General features: G+C 37.5%; 1 protein-coding gene across 8 annotated transcripts in view; it reads left to right on the top strand.

Annotated features, from left to right (window-relative positions):
• The window catches only part of LOC105499461 (importin 11), a 229,150-nt gene that overhangs the window by 46,185 nt on the left and 167,613 nt on the right, over positions 1 to 15,352 (top strand). For all 8 annotated transcript variants that reach the window (XM_011772019.3, XM_011772017.3, XM_011772018.3 and 5 more), the window contains 2 exons: positions 10,442 to 10,574; positions 13,563 to 13,621. In XM_011772019.3, the coding sequence (XP_011770321.2) occupies positions 10,442 to 10,574; positions 13,563 to 13,621 (192 nt within the window). The remainder of the gene's footprint in view (positions 1 to 10,441; positions 10,575 to 13,562; positions 13,622 to 15,352) is intronic.

Below are 15,352 nucleotides of genomic sequence, written 5' to 3'. Positions count from 1 at the left end.
GAAAGCTGAGGTGGGAGGATCCTTGGGGCCAGGAGTTTGAGACCAGTCTAGGCAACATAGTGAGATCCTACCTCTAAAAAAAATAAAAAATTAGGCATGGTGGTGTATGTACGTCATCCTGGTTGCTTGGGAGGCTGAGGCGGGAGGATTACTTAAGCCTAGGAGTTTGAGGCTGTAGTGAGATATGATTGTGCTAGCCTATAAGACAGAGTTGGACCACGTGTCTAAAACATAATAATAACAGTGTTCCTGCTCAACAACACATGAAGTATTTGGATGATAAGGGTAAAAGAATGCTGTGTGGCAAGGCGAAGTCAAGTTACAATACTTCAGAAGGTCATCATGATGAATTATTATATTTTCTAAACAAAGGAGAACTGCATAGCTGCTTTGAGATGGGTTGGTTAGTGTAAGATAGATCACTCACCCTCATAGCAGAGACTTGCAGACGTACTCCTTGTAAACTTAAGACTTCGTGATGTGGTTCTTAGGGGAAATTTCCAAATAATTGAAATTATGAATGCTAAATTTGAGAATGCCAAGGCGCCACTTACATGATGTAGCTCCAGCCTTTAAGATATTTACAGTGCAGTAAAATTTATTTAAAAGATAAATGCCTTTGTGAGCAAGTCATCAAATAGGTTTAATAGATCTTATTTTCACTTTTGTTTTGTTGATTTTAATTGTACATTAATTGCCATGTTGATTCTGTTTCTTATCTCTTGCTCCGTGTAATTTTATAGTGGCTTTGTTTTCCCCCTGAGGATTGAGTCTTGCTCTTTCGCCCAGGTTGGAGTGCAGTGGTGCGATCTCAGCTCACTGCAACTTCTGCCCCCCATGTTTAAATGATTATCCTGCCTCAGCCTCCTGAATAGCTGGGATTACAGGCGCATGCTGCTATGCCTGGCTAATTTTTGTACTTTTAGTAGAGACAGGGTTTTGCCGTGTTGGCCAGGCTGGTCTCAAACTTCTGACCTCAAATGATCTGCCCACCTTGACCTCCTGAAGTGTTGGGATTATAAGCGTGAGCCCCTGCGCCCGGCCTATATTGGCTTAAGTACATTATTTAAAAAGTGACTCTCTTAAAGGGTCATTTGTGCTGTGAACCTGTGTGGGGATTTGAGCCTGTGCATGTGTGTGTCTCGGCTTACATTAATACCAAGGTTAAAAAGAACTTTTTGGTGGAAAGTTACTTTAGTGGAGGAGAGACTCAAGGTGACAGACTTGGTTCAAAAGAACAGAGCTGTGCACTGAACAGAAGAGATTTTGAATATAGCATGGTGCGTATTCTTCCTGTGTTGATTCATAAAGCCTCTTGTCTGAGCCCTAGTTAAGGGCCTGGAATAAGAATGAAAATTCCAAAACTATCCCCCAAATATCTCTAAGTTGCTTTTGAAACAGTACTGATTTATACCTTACCCATCCGTCTATTTATCTGACAAATATTTGGATTCTTACTGTATGTAATCACTTTATGGGATGCCTGAGATACAGCTGTGGAAAGATAGGGGCCCACCCAGGGAGGAGAGTAGTTTTACTTTTTTTTGTTCCTCCTGCTGACTGAGTTGATATTTTGGATACATGACAACAGTGTGTAGGCATTAAGTGGCTGAAGAGAGGCTTAAGGCTGTTGCCAGGATAAGAGACTTAGGGAACTGAAAGATGGGCCACAGCATCCCTCCTGGGCCTGAGCTATATCACTGGAAGGTTTGAAAACAAAATGAAAAGTAGATTTTACTTTAAAAAGCATGTAAGTAACAAATACTATAGGTCTTTAGGAATGTCCTTCATTGACAGTAAATAAATAAATATTAGTTGAGGCTGGGTGCGGTGACTCACGCCTGTAATCCCAGCACTTTGGGAGGCCGAGGCAGGCGGATCACAAGGTCAGGAGTTCGAGACCAGCCTGGCCAACATGGTGAAACCCCATCTCTACTAAAAGTACAAAAAACAGCTGGGTGTGGTGACGGGTGCCTGTAAGCCCAGCTACTTGGGAGGTTGAGGCAGGAGAATTGTTTGAACCTGGGAAGCGGAGGTTGCAGTGAGCCGAGATTGTGCCATTCGTCTTAATAAATAAATCCGTCTAAATAAATAAATAAATGAATATTAGTTGAGAGACATCAGCAGTTTGGCTGGAAATTGTTTTAGAGATAGATGTTGTACCTACCAAAGCTTCTGGCTTGATACGTTTTGGTAATATAATATACATTTATGTCATAGTTAAGTGGAAGCAAATTTATACTTAAGCCTCTTTTTTTTTTTCTTTTTTGAGGCTGAGTCTTGCTCCGTTGCCCAGGCTGGAGTGCAGTGGTGCAATCTCGGCTCACTGCAACCTCTGCCACTCGGATTCAGGCAATTCTTCTGCCTCAGCCTCCCAAGTAGCTGGGACTACTAGGGGCGCACCACCATGCCCAGCTGATTTTTGTATTTTTAGTAGAGACAGGGTTTTCACCATATTAGCCAGGCTGGTCACGAACTCCTGACCTTGTGATCTGCCGTCCTCGGCCTCCCAAAGTGCTGGGATTACAGGTGTGAACCACTGTGCCTGGCCTACTTAAGCCTTATTAACAAAAAAAACAATTATTACTAAAATAACCTTTTTAGTTATTAAGAATACAGGTGTTTTTAAAATTGAAAATAAATTTTAAAAACATGGAAAAGTAAAGAAAAATATTAACTGCCATATAACCATTACCTAGTCAACATTTTCCTGTTCTTGCTTTCTCACTTTTTTTGAGCTGTTTTAAAGGAATTTAAATATTTCATTTTTTTTACTAAATTCTTTAATATTTATCTGTGAAAAGATAGATTTATTTTTTAAGTATTTAACTTTTATCATCCTGAGGAAGTAAAAAGTGATTTAATATCATTTAATACTTTTATCCGGTTTTCTAGATTGTTCTCAAACACATTTTTACAAGTGGCTTGAGCCAGAAAAATGAATGAGGTGCATTTGACATGTCTTTTACAAATCTTTTAATTTTGAATACTATTGATTTCCTCCCTCTCCCCCATAAAAAATGCCACTGACTTGTTAAAAAAAAAACTAGATCAGTTGTCTTATAGGATGTCCCACCTTCTACATTTATTGATTATATACGTTCCTGATTAGGTTCAGGCTAAGCAGAGTTTGGCATCTGTAGCTCATGGGTAATATTTTTTGTCCCAGTATTAGTGATGAATTATTTAATACATGAACTTTGATGTAAAACTTTTTTGCTGCTAATATTTCTTAAGGGAAAATTATGAAGACAATTCGGAGGCTAAAAAAGTTTAAGAGTATTTGAAATGCTGAAATACTTAGTGTGTAATGGTTAGCTTTTGATACTTTGGAGTCAAGGCTTTGGGCTTCTCAGTTACAGCCACTAAGCAGTCAGTAGGTGGCACTGTTTCTTCTGGTTTAGAAATAGAAAATGTTAAGTATTTCATGAACTAGTACCTAACATGTTTCATTAAATAGTTTATTTGCATATTGTCTCACTGAATATTCCTTTCCCCCTCCACAGTTTTTAGAATCGCATGTAGAAAAAGTATTTTTATTTCTCCTACTTGTTTGCTTTATTACTTACTCTTTTCTAGCTGAGCCTTCTGTAAGCATGTATCAGTTGGTGTTTTCTGGAGCAGATAGGAGGTTATACAGGGCTTGTGAATATATTAGTTGGCAATGGTTACTTCCTGTGGTTTCTTCTTCATTCCTGATGTTTCTTCTTTCTTTAGCTCTCCCTGCTTTTACTGAAGGTAAAGGGCTGAAAAGTGTTAAAGAAAAACTTGTTTCAAACCCTTGTAAAGGATGATAAAACAGACTTTATTCAGATGGTGCTACTGTAGTGGGGTTTTGCGGTAGGGGAGAGAAATTGTGCTCAACTCTGAATACAAGGAAAAGTGGGAATTTATTGCCAAGGAGCAGGGGTGGAAAGGGTGGGCGATTGCAGGGGGGTTGTGGGGGTCGAGAGGATGGAAAATTACTAAAAAGAACCATCAGGGATGAGAGGGGGTTCTTGGCCAAACTGACCTAATAGGATTCTTGCTGAAAGCAACCTGATTAGATATTGATAATATCAGATGTCAAGGATAGGGGATTTTGGCTAAACCAACATAGCAAGATTTCTTGCTAAAATTGGGTGACGCAAAGAAACAGACGTTTTGGAAGTCTGAAAGTAGAAGCCTAGTTAGGACAAAGGTTCAGAAAAGCCTGACTAAAATTTGGTCAAGGGGAGGCTCTTTGTCGACAGATAGTGCTATTGCTTCTTCATTCCAGCCATTTGTGTATAGACCTTTAGTAGGCTACCTAGAAAGTCTTGAATTGGAACTTTAAGAGATGCCTAATGTCCTTAATTATCAGGTTTTTGTTTTTAAATTTCCATACTATTGTTTTTTGTTTTTTTTTTTTTTAAATTTCTGTCTCAAATACTACATGCCTTCATTTAGCAATACCTGCTGTGTGGCAGGCATCTTATGTGCTTTTCATATCTGTAGTCCTTAAAGTACGGGTTAAGTACTTCTTATCTGCAATGCTTGGGAACATAAATGTTTCGGATTTTTTTCAGATTTTGTAATATTTGCATTATACTTACGTTGAACATCTCAAATGTGAAAATCTGAAAATTGAAATACTTCAGTGATCATTTCCCTTGAGCATCGTGCTGACACTCAGAGTTAAGGATTTTGAAGCAAATACTTCAGGTTTTCAGATTTGAGATGTTTTAGCCTGTAGTTCTCTCATATTAAGTATTACTTTCTAGGAACAGAAAGAGGGAAGAATTAATAGATCAAGATCTAACTTTGCCACTAATACCTATAAATCTTATTTATTTTTGTGAGAAGTAGGAATGAAAATTTCAACATTGAAAGTTGCTTAAGGTCAAATAGGGTGGAATCTTTGACTACCTGAATTACTGAACTTTCTAACACATATTTTTAGAGTCGAATGATAAATAGAAAAGGAGATGATTTTATGGAACAGAATAGAATTTTATTTTAATGACTTTGATTCCACCATGATTAAATGCTTTCTTTTATTCAATCTTGTGACAGTAAGAACCTGTAGTATAGTATTCAGAGATGTTCTTTGGTATTTTTTGTTCTTTGTTTTGTAGGTGAGTGGGGAAGATTTTATGTGTAATATGTCTACTGTGATTTGCATTGTCTGTATGCAAGTGGTAGAATTCTGCAAAGAGATAATCTTCTGGTAACAGAAGTAATGCCTGAAAAAAATAAAACAGTTTTGCTCCTTTGCTACCATTATTAAAAAATACTGTTTTTATTTTTTACAGACAGGGTTTTGTCTCCCAAGCTAGAGTTCAATGGTACACTCATAGCTCACTGCAACCTTGAACTCCTGGGCTCAAGCAATCCTCCTGTCTCGGCCTCCTGAGTAGCTGGGATTACAGGCATGAGCCACTGTGCCCGGCCAATACAAAATACTTTTAAAAAATCTGACACAATTTCAAAATATGCTGGTTATGTAGGGTGGCAAATTCTCCCTTAATGTTTTCCTTCTTGAGTCTGTGCCATGTTTTATTTGGCTGACTTTTTTTTTTTTTTTTTTTCCAAGCTTAATCTTACTTTTAATTGAGGAACTAGGGAATAATTACTGTCACCATCTTTTTTTTTTTTTTTTTCCCAGCAAGTCTGGCATGTAGTGGTAGTGGAGGGTATTGAGAATTAGATAAAAGGTCTATGGGCCCGGTGCGGTGGCTCAAGCCTGTAATCCCAGCACTTTGGGAGGCCGAGACGGGCGGATCACGAGGTCAGGAGATCGAGACCATCCTGGCTAACACGGTGAAACCCCGTCTCTACTAAAAAATACAAAAAACTAGCCGGGCGCGGTGGCGGGTGCCTGTAGTCCCAACTACTCGGGAGGCTGAGGCAGGAGAATGGCGTGAACCCGGGAGGCGGAGCTTGCAGTGAGCTGAGATCTGGCCACTGCACACTGCACTCCAGCCTGGGCGGCAGAGCGAGACTCCGTCTCAAAAAAAAAAAAAAAAAAAAAAAGGTCTATGGATGTTATGACTAGTGAATGGGACTAGTTCTAATTTACACACGTATGTTGCTTATATGTATATGAATATATGTGTATATACAAGAAAAACATTCAATTTATTTTTAGAGACAGTGCCTCACTTTTGTCCTGACTGGAGTGCTGTGGTGTGATCATGGCTCACTGCAGCCCCGAACTCCTGGGTTCAAATGATCCTCCCACCTCAGTCTTGCAAGTAGCTGAGATTACAGTCATGCGCCACCATGTCTAGCTAATTTGTTAAGAAACATTTTGTAGAAACAGGGTCTCACTTTGTTGCCTAGGTGGTTCTTCAACTCCTGACCTCAAGTGATCCTTTTGCCTTTGCCTCCCAAAGTGCTGGGATTACAGTTGTCAGATACCATGCCCAGGGTGTACTTTATATTTTGATATCAAAAGGTTTAAACAGGGCCAAGCATGGTGGCTTATGCCTGTAATCCCAACACTTTGGGAGGCTGAGGCAGGAGGATCGTTTGAGCCCGGGAGTTTGAGACCAGGCGGGGCAATATAGTGAGACCCCATCTCTACAAAAAATAAAAATAAATATATAAATTAACCTGGTGTGGTGCACCCCTGTAGTCCCAGCTACTCGGGAGGCTGAGGTGAGGGGATTGCTTGAGCCCAGGAGATTGAGGCTGCAGCGAGCCGTGCTCACGCCACTGCACTCTAGCCTGGGCAACAGAGTGAGACTCTTTGTCTCAAAAAAAAAAAAAAGTTTAAACAGAACTTAATTATACCAAAAATGCTTATCTCTTTTATACAGTGCAGTTAATTGTTAGTTATTGTATTAGGAGACATTAGAGCATAGAAGATAATAATGCAGGTTTTGAGCACCTTCCTTGGATTCAAATCCCGTCTCTTCCTCTTACTGTGTTCTTTATTCTTGGGCAAGTTACTTAACTTTTCTATGCCTCACTTAATTTTCTTATTGTAAAAGGAGAGTAAATAATATCTACTTTTAGATTGTGATGATTAAATAAGTTAACACAGATAAAGTGCTGAGAGTACTGCCTAGTGCGTGCATAGTAAGGTTTAATAAATGTCTTATTCTGTAAATGCTGTAAATGTTATTTACCATTTATGTCATCATTATCTACATAATTACTTGTATACTGATAAACTGATATCCTGAACATACCTTTTATTTGTGTATGTGGTTTTATTTATTTATTTATTTATTTTATGATGGAGTCTCTGTTACGCAGACTGAGTGGTGTGATCTCAGCTCGCTGCAGCCTCCAACTCCTGGGTTCAAGCATTTCTCCTGCCTCAGCTTCCTGAGTAGCTGGGATTACAGGCAGGTGCCACCATGCCCAGCTAATTTTTGTATTTGTAATAGAGATGGGGTTTCACTATGTTGGCCAGGCTGGTCTCAAACTTCTGACCTCAGGTGATCCACCCGCCTCGGCTCCCCGAAGTGCTGGAATTTCAGGCATGAGCGACCGCACCTGGCCTATATGGGGTTTTTTTTTTGAAATGGAGTCTTGCCCTGTTGCCAGGCTGGAGTGCAGTGGCGATATCTCTGCTCACTGCAACTTCTGCCTTCCGGATTCTCCTGCCTCAGCCTCCCAAGTAGCTGGGACTACAGGTGTGCACCACCACGCCCAACTAATTTTTGTATTCTTAGTAGAGACGGGTTTCACCATGTTGGCCAGGGTGGTCTCAATCTTTTGACCTCGTGATCCACCTGCCTTAGCCTCCTAAAGTGCTGGGATTACAGGTATGAGCCACCGTGCCCAGCTGGTTATTTTTTGTTGTTTTTTTGAGACAGGGTCTCAGTTTGTCACCCAGATTGGAGAGCAGTGGTGCGGTCTCGGCTCACTGCAGCCTCCCTTCCTGGACTCAAGGCATCCTGGCATCCTCCCACCACAGCCCCTGAAGTAGCTGGAAGTACAGGTGCACCCCACCACGCCAGGTTAATTTTTTTGTATTTTTTGTAGAGACCGTGTTTCGCTGTGTTGCACAGGCTGGTCTTCTGACACCAAGTGATCACCTGCCTCAGCCTCCCAAAGCACTGAGATTACAGGCGTGAGCCGTCGCGCCTGCTCTGAGCATACCTTTTAAATGAGTTCAAGTGACTTCAGATAATACTGACACAAAAAATTTCAATATAAAGTCCTTTTAAACAATTTTAATATAATCTACAGAAGTTAATGTTAACAGGTAGTTTTAAGGAGATGCAAAGAAAGGCTATAAAATTATTCAAAATGTCATTTTGTAGTAAGCAAGATATCGGTTTAAAGCTTAATAGTTTTTTGGTCTTACTTGAAATTTGGGTATGGCACCCTTTGAGTTTTTGTTTTATTTGTTACAAAAAGACACAGTACAAAACAGATCTACAAATTATAGCCAAGGCTATAGATTTCATTTTTGGGGAGTTGAAATATTTGCTACAGTAAGAAATTTTACATTAGTTTAAAATTTAATTTTAGGTGTTTTGTAGAATTCTTAACCCTTTCTGCCTCTAAATCCTTCTGTTTGTATTCTTTCACTTTCTTCTGGCTGACAAAATATTTTAATGATGTATATGTTGGGAAAGTTTAGGATGTTGTATATTACACAGTAAGTATAATAAAATTTAGGACGATAGATGTTTTTTCAATTCTGGATATATATTTCAGTTTTTTATTTTCTGAAAGGACTTACTAAGAAAAATACGAATTCGTTTTATGGTTTACTGAAGTTATAAGTAAAGCATGCAAGTTTGTTGAAATAAATCTTTCTTCCCAGTTTTTAAATATTATTTCCCTTCTATCAGAGTGAATGTTTGCTTCTCTGCTACATTATTACTTCATGGGAAAATGTCACTTTCAAACTCTTTTTATGATACAGCAGTTTGTGTTGTAACACTATTGAGAGAACGATCACTAAAATATTTTGGCTATGATGAAACATTAGGATTCAGCAGTTTGATTTTACTCTTTGGAATACTGCATACATACTTGAGAATATGCTAAAGTAGCTTAATAAGTAGTCATTGTACCTGTTGTGAAGTATACACACAAGACAAGGAAGGGCTAAGGCATCCCTGACTGATATAGTTTGTAAAAATACAGTGAACCACTTTTAGATTCAGGCAGTTCATTGTTTAATTTGGATAGAGAAGGGAAGCACCTACAGGTGCAAGCTTCCTGTGGGCCTTGTCTCATACACCAGAAAGAATGACACAGAAACAATAGGAGATGGATGACTCTAATGTGACTTGTGGGATGCCTAATTGCTGAGAAGCCAATTCTAGACTATATAGCTCGGTAGTTTTATATTCTGCAGTATATTTTAAGGGGAGTAGGACAGAAAGCCTTATACCTCTTCAGAACCTGAGAGGTGATGAGAAACTGTCTCATGATAGCCTAAAGGACGAGATAAAGAGGCGAGTAGTAGATGGTCTTGTAAGTTTCTTACAAGCCTTCTATCCTCTTGTGTTCTGGGAGGATCACAGGATGTTTTTCCAAGACTCAGATTAGCTGAGGTTCAAGCCTTTGCTAAGCTTGTGTGTTCTGTGTGGATACATGCACAGTTGCCCCGGGGGATATTGGGAAGCTGTTTTAATGGCCCAGACCATTAAAAATACTTAATTAAACTAACATAAATGGAATTCGATTTTTTCATAAAAACATGATTTTAACAGGATTGCAGCTCTGGTTTCTGATGCCTGTTCTATAAATAGCATTTAATTAGTGAACAGGAGATGCTTATATCTTGAGTAAGAAAAAGTATTCCGAAGTATGCTGATGGTAACTAGTCATAAATACCTTTATCTAGTTTTAATTTAAAGTAAATAGCCATGTAGACTCAGCTGGATTGCTCTGAGAACTCCTGGAAAAAATTGAAGATATCACTGGAAGATGTTCTGCCTCAAAGTGTGAGGCAGAGATTAACTACATTCTTAATATGAGGGTCAGATTTTTAAATATCAGTACACTTTAGTAAAGCAACGGAGAAACCATGTGGTTGGTATGTTCCTGGCATTAAATGTGCAAAAGCCATATGGGTAGAACTGGCAGAACACGGAAGGCTTTCTCCTTTGTATATCTTCATATATTGATTTATCTGACATACTCAGTGACAGTCCATAAATCATTGTTTTAAACTGAGGTTGCAACCTATTAGTGGGGATAAAAAGAATAAAATTAGAATATATAAGGCTGCAATGCAGGATTTGATGAGGTATTAATATTGTTTTAAGAAACTAGTCTTTTAGGGGTGTGTCTGTGTGTGTTTAGCAGCCAGTGTAAGCTCTATGTGTTACTGTGCTTTGTGGCTAAAAAAGTATGAAACATTGCCACAAATACTCTTTGACTATTTCAGATCTCTCAGAAAATGTGTGCTTAGTTGTAAAACTAAAATATATTACTTTGTAGTTCTAATGTATTACTGAAATCTATAATACACTATGAATAAATTTGTTGCCTTTTTTTGCAGTTAGCTTCTGGAATTTATAATTTTGCCTGCTCTCTGTGGAATCACCACACAGACACATTCCTGCAACAAGTTTCTTCTGGCAATGAAGCTGTAATTCTGAGTTCACTAGAACGAACTCTGCTATCATTGAAAGGTACTGTTAAACTTGATATGTTCATTTTTGAAATGAGATACCTCAGAACAGTCACCAAATAGTTTCTTTATATGGGTTTTCTGTTCCCAATTTCACTGGAAAAATAAGAGATTAATTTCTCCCTGAAAGATAAGGGCTTATTTATGGTTTTGTGACAGTAGCTCTTCTTCTACGCCCTCTAATTTTTGAAAGCACATATGGTAAGTTGAAGTGGATAGTTAGATTCACATTATTCACATTATTGTGGCCTCATGGCTCTGAATATATTTTTTTCAAATGCTTCTAGTTTTTGTTTCTACTTTATTTTTCTCATTCTGGACCCCTACACTTATCATTGTCATGCCAACTTTCCTAAAATTTTTTCTCCAGGCTGGAATGAGCACCGTCTTTCATCCCTCCTTTCCCTGGCAAGGCAAGGCTCCATCTTTCATCTTAGTGCCTCACACTCACTTGGATTTCAGAAGGTGCTTGATGGGATGCCATCTTGACCTGCATCTTGGTATATGTTGCTTGCAGGCATTCCCTTAGCATAAATCTCCATCTCACTTTTCTTGAGCTGTTTATCTTGATGAATATATTCCCAGGTTCCTTTTCTTCTGAAACATACTCATTTGTCTCATTCTCTTACTGTTCTAGTCCCTCCTCTCTTTCTTCTTTCTGTTCTGGTTGCTAGTTGCTAAGACTGTGTTAGTTCTTTTTTTTTTTTTTTTTGGACAGACAGGGTCTTGCTCCCAGGTTGAAGTGCAGTGGCATAATCATAGCTCACTGCAACCTTGAACTCCTGGGCTCAAGTGATCCTCCCACTGCAGCTTCCTGAGTAACTGGGACTACAGGCACATGCCACTGCACCAGGCTGATTTTTACGTCTTTCTGGTCTTGAACTCCTAGCTTCAAGTGATCCTTCTGCCTTGACCTCCCAAAGTGATGGGATTACAGGGATGAGCACTGTGCCTGACCGAGTTTGTTTTTCTTAGTTTGATCTCAGACAGCATCAGTTTCTCTCTTACTCTAACTCAGTTTGCATTCTTTTTAGTTTTCCTTATAAGTTCTTTTATCATACTCATTCTGGTACCTTGGAATCCCATCGGTCTTGGCATTGCCTTAATGCATCACTTACTTTCACCAGACAATGGATGCACAAATCCCAAACTGTCAGCACATTTTGTGAAACCTGTGAAGAAATGTTTGAATGATTTTAAAGGACTGTTGAAAAATAAAATCCATTGTAGAAGTAGTTACAAAAGTGAGTGGAGATGGTTTTGTCAACATCCTTGAGGAGGAAATTACATACATTGGAGAGAAATGTTTACTCAGAAAGAATTAGAGAAACTGATATAAGGCTGTGTATACAAAACTGTGTGTATAGTAGTATATTTAATGATTAAGAAATTTTCAAGATTTCTTGTGATTATAGGGTTTTCTTGCCTTACTGATTTCAAATCCTAACTCCTGACGAAAAATATGTAGCTTTACTATATCTTTGCCTGCCTTAAGCTTTTTAATACCTCATCATCTAAAGGTCTTAGATTCACATTAACTTTCTAGAGACATCCTGCCCTGGAAAATTTTGTTGTGTAACTATATGTTTCTGTCCTGAAATGAAGAAATACTCCAGACTAGAATTTTTGTTTTGTGTAATCCCTATCTGAATTTACACTTAATGCATTTAGTATCTTTTAGACATGGATGCATTCATTATTTCATTTGACAAATCTGTAGGTGCTTGGCACTGGGGAGATAGACTTAATAAAATGATCCCACAAATATATTTAAAGTGACACCTGTGACAGAGGCCTTATGATATTATGATAACTGATAATATGATCAGAAACAATTTCCCTGAGAAAGTGATCTTTGAGCCGTAATCTTAAAGGATCAGTGGAAGTTAACTAGGTGATGAAGGGAGAAGGAAAGGATCCTCTTAGGTATTATGGCTCAAGGTCTTATGTTGAGAAAGCATATCCAGAATAAGGGACTCAATTTGAATTCTGTTTTCTCCTTATGAAAACGAGGAAAAGTTACTGCATCATTACTGAGTTGGATATAATTGATGATTTCAAACTGAAGTTCTTATAAACAGCTACATTCTAAACCTAATTTTAATACATTGCTTTCGACTTACAAACTGAAGGTCTAGTAGACAGCTACATTCTAAACCTAAATTTAATCCATTGCTTATAGACCTCATAAACACTATTTAAGGTGTAATTTTTTAGTATTGTAATAGCAGTGCTTATTTACTGAACTTTTAATTTTGTCTCTTACACTGTCACCATCCTTATTGTTGCTAAATAATTGCTATATTTTACATATACCATGGAATCCATCAATAACCCTATGAAGTAGGATTTGTTAACCACATTTTACAGATGAGGAAACTGAGATCTAGAAATGTTGCCCAAAGTAATATTATAGCTGTAGACAATGGAGCAAGGATTTAAATCTAGCTCTGCCTTCAAATCTATTATCCTGCTTATCTCTCTGTGTATATTAGTTTGTCAGTGTTACTCATGAAATGTCACAGTTGAGCAGTGTAGTTGATCCCAAATTTGGAAATAGGGTTTAATTTTTATATCCTTTTTAGGAGATAACTGTATTTCCATTAATATAGCCTAAAACTGAATGAAGTTTTTTGGTTACTGTTGAGTCATAGCTTAAAGTTTGTGAAACAGAAATAACTTTTCCAATTTCAGTTATTGCAGGTAAGAAGTACTAACAATTATATAAATTACACTAAATTTCTGAATCCAGTTTTAGAAACATGAGAAGTAACAATAAGTCAGAAGAACACTGCATTTGTGAGTCAGAAGAACTAGACTTTAGTTCCATTTTTCCCACTAATTTCCCAGCCAGATGACCAGGAGGTTAACTTTCTAACTCAGATTAACCTCCAAGCTTGATTACATTTTGTGATTCTGAATCTTTCTTGTGATTGTACTTTTCGTAGGATAAAATACGATTCAAGTAAAGCTTGCTTTTGCTTTTCAGTGCTGCGTAAGTTAACTGTTAATGGATTTGTGGAACCTCATAAGAATATGGAGGTGATGGTAAGTGATCAAAGAAATTTGCCGTGACTTTGGGAAAGTGGTATTTTCCTGAATGTTTGGAAGAGTGCTCTTTTTATTTGGCATTCAATTAGAAGAGTTTTTATTGAGTGACCATCTAGTTTTTTACCATTCTGACTTTTAGACTTCTGGTCTGTTTTCACTACATCAAAGTGGCTGTTGTGTGAAGGAGAGGAAATAGGCCCAGGATATTTCTCAAGGATACCATGGTACATTGAGAGTGTTAATTTGAATTTAAATTAAAATGAACTCCTGTGAATTTGAATGCCATTATAACATTACCAGGCACATTGTAGATAGTTATTTATATACTTAATATTTTCCTTTGTTTTTGTGTATTTAAAATAAATTTGTTTTTTTCTGCCTGCTCATAACATTAATACATGCTCTTTGCAATCAATTAAAAAATATATGAGAGAAAAACCTTGTCAATAAATTGATCATAAGTTGTGATGTATATTCATTGTCTGTAGATCCATCTTCTTTTTTCTATGCAAAAATATAGTTACCTTTTTTTTTTTTTTTTTTTGAGACAGAATTTCGCTCTGTCACCTAGGCTGGAGTGCGGTGATGCAGTCTTGGGTCTCTGCAGCCTCTGCCTCCTGGGTTTAAGCAGTTCTCCTGTCTCAGCCTCCCAAGTTGCTGGGATTACAGGCATGTGCCACCACGCCCAGCTAATTTTTGTATTTTTAGTAGAGACAGGGTTTCACCATTTCTGCCAGGCTGGTCTCGATCTCCTGGCCTCAAGTGGTCCGCCCTCTTTGGCCTCCCAAAGTGCTAGGATTACAGGCGTGGCTGTGCTTGGCCTAGTTGCATTTTTTTTTTTTTTAAATAGATGAAGTGGCCTTTTATTATATTTAGATCTGTGTTAGTATTCACAGTAAGTTTAGCTCAGGTAAAACATTGCTTTTTGTAAGTTGCTTTGGGGGTTGCTCAGGAGTTGAGAAAAAAACAAATCTAATTAGGTCTTTAGGTCTCCCCTACTAGATTTGACCAGAGCCATTAAAAAAATAGAATTTTTTGTATATTGATGAGATTTGATTGAAGTAATTGTTCTATTGTTAAAAGAGTTTAAAACCGATTAATATACATCATCGTAATATGATGGTTATTTCATTTTATGAAAATTGACATACTTTTTATTTAAGTTAAAAATTTCAGAAAAAGAAACTAAAAAATCGCTTATAATCGTACTCTTCAGAGATACTGCTGAAGTTTATAAATATCCTTGAAGACATTTTATGCATATTATTCTGGATAGACCTTCTCGCTCAATTTGATACAAATGGGATAATATTTACTTGTTGTTTCCTTACTTGCATTTTAAAAACAAACTAAGCATATTATAGATATTTTTCCCTTGTCAGTTGTATTGTTACATGTTATTTTTAAAATGATTGTATGGTACATTCATATGATTAGTGTCAGTAGACTAATTTTTTACAAAAAAGATATTAATATAGGATTCTTATAATGTACTTACACAGTTATCTGTTGATGGACATATAGGTTCTCAGTTTCTCATTTTCGATAAAAGATATGAAGTGAACATTTAGGTAACTGTTATGTGGTTTTCTAATCTCTTTAGGATAAATTCCTAGAATTGAAAATGTTGGGTTAAGCATATGCACCTCCACAGTATTGATACGTATTACCAAATTGCTGAAAGATATCAAGCCTCAATTTAAATCCAGATACACTTTAATTGCCATA

This window comes from Macaca nemestrina, chromosome 6, assembly GCF_043159975.1.
Source record: "Macaca nemestrina isolate mMacNem1 chromosome 6, mMacNem.hap1, whole genome shotgun sequence".
Classification (NCBI taxonomy): Eukaryota; Metazoa; Chordata; class Mammalia; order Primates; family Cercopithecidae; genus Macaca; species Macaca nemestrina.
Note: the sequence above shows the minus strand (reverse complement) of the source record. Positions and strands in the feature narration are given on the sequence as shown.